General features: G+C 31.7%; 1 protein-coding gene across 1 annotated transcript; it reads right to left on the bottom strand.

Moving 5' to 3' along the window:
- Positions 1-1,513: 1,513 nt before the first annotated feature.
- On the bottom strand, positions 1,514-4,558 carry LOC139858889 (bifunctional UDP-glucose 4-epimerase and UDP-xylose 4-epimerase 1). Its single transcript, XM_071847728.1, has 7 exons — positions 4,293-4,558; positions 3,325-3,374; positions 3,065-3,200; positions 2,860-2,961; positions 2,557-2,784; positions 1,974-2,055; positions 1,514-1,895 (listed from the first exon to the last, which is right to left on the bottom strand). The coding sequence occupies exons 1-7, from the start codon at positions 4,485-4,487 to the stop codon at positions 1,789-1,791; spliced, it is 900 nt and encodes a 299-aa protein (XP_071703829.1). The 5' UTR covers positions 4,488-4,558; the 3' UTR covers positions 1,514-1,788.
- Positions 4,559-5,141: the final 583 nt, after the last annotated feature.

Raw genomic sequence — 5,141 nt, 5'->3', positions numbered from 1 at the left:
ACAAATAAGCTAGCTCATATAAGTTTCTATATTTATTTTACAATTTATTACTTGTATAATGTCTACATATTATATTCATATAATTAATATTTATATGTGTTAATATATTACAATATATATGAAATCATTAATTATATAGAAATCATATTCATATATATAGCTTCATTTTAACAACTTATTATCTTGCATATTATTTTACTTATTTGTTATTATTTCAAATTATTATATATATATATATATATATATATATATATATATATATATATATATATATATATATCTATATATATGTATATATTAATTTGCAACCGATAGTTCGTGAATCGTCGGTAATAGTCAAAGGTCAAATGAATTCATTAATATAGTTTACAACTTTGTTACTCAACATTACTAACTTTGCTCATCGTGTCGAAATCAAATACGAATTAAGTTTAAATTTGGTCGAAAATTTCCGGGTCATCATCACATAAACAACACCAAAAACCTTTAAAATATATTTACCTTTGGAAAAAAAAATAGGACCTCCTAGAATTTTTATCGTGTATTCGCCATTGCAACGAACATAGTTGGTTGTCACCTACCCGAGTCGGGATGCGAAGGTGGTTCGAGATTAGAGTCAATTTTAACCATTATCAAATGCCAATTATGAAGTTCTAGTTTTCATCTAATCTACCTAATGGGTGCAAGATTATAATCAATAGAACACAGTTACACAACGCTACCAATCGGTCTATACTCTATACATATTACAACCCTTATATCAAATAATAAATTTGAACATTTCAGAGTGAAATGTCATCATATTAAAGACTTGAAAATGAATGCCACAAAGGCTAGAGGTTAAATCCCCATGAGCCCAACTTTATTATTCAGAAAGCTAACGACATTCTTTCGACTTTACCAGTCACTTAGAAGATATACACAAAAGTATTAGAATAACCATCAACCAACAGTAATAATGTTGCAAGTAATCAAACTACATATCAACCACGACAACTTAACTCGACTTTTGAGCTAAAACAACAATGATTCACAACTGAAGAAACACAAGCAACATGAACGATATAGACCCACCATCAAATTTGGGTATCTGCAGTCTTCTCTTTTGTTGGTGGCCCTTGATATCCCCATGGATTCTGCTTAGCCCAGTTCCACTGATCTCTGCACATCTCTTCTATTCCATATTTTGCCCTGAGAACACACCATTATTTTTAAGGAAGGATTACAATACAGTCATGCTAGACTAAAGGTGGTAATATGGACGGGTCAGTTGGGAATGGTTCAAAACGAGTAACTTTCGTGAAGAAACTATACCTGGAAAACGGGTCAGGTTGGGTCAGTTTAGGTAACGGATCAAAAAGATTTGGGGTTGAAATGGGTCCGGGGTCAAACGGGTCAGATTTTTAAACGGGTCTAAATGGGTAAGGTTGGGTAACAGGTCGAAACAGGTCATGGGTCATCATGAAACCAGTAATTCCCCCAAAAGACTTCTGGTCTTTTTTTTTTTTTACTGTAGTAATTTATCAGTTTGTTGTAAATGCAACTTTTTAAAATACAACAATCTTAAAGCTTTTAAACATTAAAACTACACATTCAGAACAGGGGCCAAATTTTACATAAAACATAAAAGGTAGATATATGATAACGTACTTCCAATTAAGCTCAGCTGCAGCTTTATCAGTAGACGCATAAACTTCGGTTGCATCTCCCGGCCTTCTGGGGCAGAATTTGATAGGAATTTTCTGAAAATAGAAAGTTATTAGTAATAATGCATAAAGTACAAGTCAATCACATGGTTAACAGTTGGAGAACCTTTCCGGATGCTTTCTCAAACGCAGTAACCATTTCAAGAACCGAGGTCCCACGACCGGTCCCCAAGTTGCAAGCAAAACAACCTAACAAACATGATGTACACGTCAGAAAAATTAACTTATAATTATAACAATTCCATGTAAATAAATAAATAACTCAACCAATGTCTTCTTTCGCGAAAAGCTTTTTAAGTGCTGCAACATGACCATCAGCCAGATCCATCACATGGATGTAGTCACGCACCTATCAGCCATCATAAATAATCATATATAATGACATAATTCTGTAAATTTATGACATCATGGGACCATAAACTGGATAGTATATCTTAGATGAATATATCCAAAATTTTAATGGGCATTTCAAGTATAATGAGGTCATTTTGTACTTTCAGTTGGTCACATGGACAAATTCATACAATAAGAAGAAGAAACTGGTGCTTTACAACATGTACTTTAAGTTGTCACTAGTTGCCAAACCAAAAGGGCTATCTCAAATCGACATTTAGGCATGGTTGTAAAAGTCGTCCAACTAGTCTCAGATTTGGCAGATTTTGTTCGGTCAAAGTTGTCAAAAGTCCATATTTAGTCAATCAAAGTCGGATTTATTCGGTATAAGTTGTCCAAATAACAACTTAGTCGGTCAAAGACGGATTTATTAGTTCAAAGTCTGATTTATTTGGTCAAAATAAGTCAAATACAGTCCAAGTCAAAGTTGGTCAATGCCGACTAGATAGAGTCATACCGCAGTGCCATCATTAGTAGGATAGTCATGACCATAAACATTCAACTCTGGTAATCTTCCAACAGCTACTTGTTGTATGTAAGGCATGAGATTATTCGGTATGCCTTTTGGGTCTTCACCCAATTTACCACTCTCGTGAGCTCCAACCGGGTTGAAATACCTCAGCAAAATAATCTTCCACTCTGGATCTGCAGTATGAATATCTCGAGCAATTTCCTCAAGATACAGCTAATCAACCAAAAGAAATACATAAGAAATATAAAGTAACATAACTGCACAAGACATCACACAAAGGTTTTATACCTTTGTACGCCCATATGGATTCATTGTCTTCAATTCGAAGTCCTCAACACATGGAATCTTCTTAGGCTGTCCATAAACAGTTGCAGAAGACGAGAAAACTAACTGCATAATAAAGTTTCAAACATAAACATGGCAACAAAAGAGATTCCTAATTTATTTATGAGTTATCAATTATTAATACACAGTTGATTGATTGAAAATGAACCTTTTTACAGTTGTATTTGGCCATGACCTGATACAGGGTGATTGATCCGATCAGATTATTATCAAAGTAACGAAACGGATGGGCCATGCTTTCACCCACCGCTTTGAGCCCCGCAAAGTGTACAACAGCATCAAACCTACATACAATTAAATATAGTCAATATATATATTAACGTGGAGCCTTTCAAAAAAAATATATTAACGTGGAGGTGAGTAACACCGCAACAGCAGGAAACACATTCATACAAAACATTGACTTACTTATTCTGAGAAAACAATTTCTCCAAATCCTTCTTATTCCTGATATCACCCTGTAACCAACAAACAAAACAGATAATACATAACACAATCACTCGATATTTCGCTGTTAATCAAGCAAACCACATCCCAAATTCAGAAGTCAAATTCCATCTCATTTTACTAAAATTACTATTTCTAAAGTATTACTACAATTATTATTATATTCATTCAATTAACACATAATTAGATACACAACACAATGTACTAATTAGAAAATTTAGTATTCACTACTAGTGAGGAAAATATAGATATCAATAACTAATCGAGTAGTGCAGTAAACATGTTCAGACAGTTAACAACTACTGTTTATATATCTATTGAATACAAGTGGTTGTGTTAAAGACTTGCACCTAAAAATGAATTACAGTTGCTTCAACATAAAAATAGCCACAATATATACAGTATTCAGGCAGATTACAAAAAAGTATATACATAGAAATGATCACTAATTAAGATTATTCTAGACATTCTTTCTAATTGAAGATTAAATAAATAATGAAATATGCATTATTATCCAATCATAATAGTATTCCGTATTAATTAACAAGAACATGCCTATAAATTAATCGTCTACAGTAAACATCTTCAAACAGTTAACGACTACCGTATAATAAATCTATTGAAGAGATTAAAATCAATTATGCTTACTTAATCCTAAAAATCTTCGTCACACATACTGTAACCAATTCACGCAAACTACAACATAATTCTAAAGTATATATGATTATCACACCTCGAAATTGTACTCAACATTTTTTTCCAGTGGAATATTATATAATACTTACAGTAATAATTCGCACATATTACAATAAAATTTGTAAACGGAAACAATTATCAGTTCTCCGAAACTGTTCGTAACATTATTTTCACGCAAAAATCAAATAAGTGATCAATGAAGTAAATATACAGATATAGAATAGATGATATACCAGATGAAATTTGAGATTGATTGAGAGACGAGGACCGACTAAATCTCTAACTGTATCAACAGCTTCATGAACAGAATTATCCAGATTATCGATTATCGTAACCTTGAAACCTTCATTTAGCAGTTGAATTACAGTGTGCGTGCCTATGAATCCCGCACCTCCAGTGACTAAAATCGATGATGAAGGTAAATCCATTAGTTACGGAAATTATGTGAAAAACGGAAAAAGCGTGAAGAAAATTTAGAAAGAGAATTCTTAATTTTTTTTTTTTTTTTTTTTTTTTTTTTTTTGGTGAGAAATGAGATGAGAGAGAGAATGGAAGATTGAGCAAATCAAGAAGACGGTTTGCTGTTTAGGACACTTTCATAAACTTACAACTATATATCTCTACGTTTTATATTTATAGAAGGAATAGAAGGAATTGAACTTCTATTATTATTATTTTAAATATATAAGTAAGAGTATAATATGTATTTATCAAAAAGTGGTATGTGGGAATAACTCCTAATAATAATAATAATAATAATAATAATAATAAATATAATACTTCCTGATAATAATTAATAAATAATAATTTTTTAATTTATTTATATTTTTTGAATTTATTGACGAGTTCACTAAAACTAAGAGTCTAAATCAAACTTCAGACAGATTTAGAACCAATTAAAATTTGATTCTACAATTTTCATGACGACTCGTACTAGTCTATTTTTGTTATTTAACATACTTATTGGCCGAATGTCAATTCGGAAGCAATCCCTCCATCTTTATAACGTGTTTCACTCTGAATAGATAGATGAGTTCTTTATTAATAACATATGGGAAGAAATGTCAAATCTTACCTCCCCA

Source organism: Rutidosis leptorrhynchoides, chromosome 7 (assembly GCF_046630445.1).
Source record: "Rutidosis leptorrhynchoides isolate AG116_Rl617_1_P2 chromosome 7, CSIRO_AGI_Rlap_v1, whole genome shotgun sequence".
In the NCBI taxonomy this organism is placed as follows: domain Eukaryota; kingdom Viridiplantae; phylum Streptophyta; class Magnoliopsida; order Asterales; family Asteraceae; genus Rutidosis; species Rutidosis leptorrhynchoides.
This window is presented reverse-complemented; position numbering and strand designations above follow the sequence as displayed.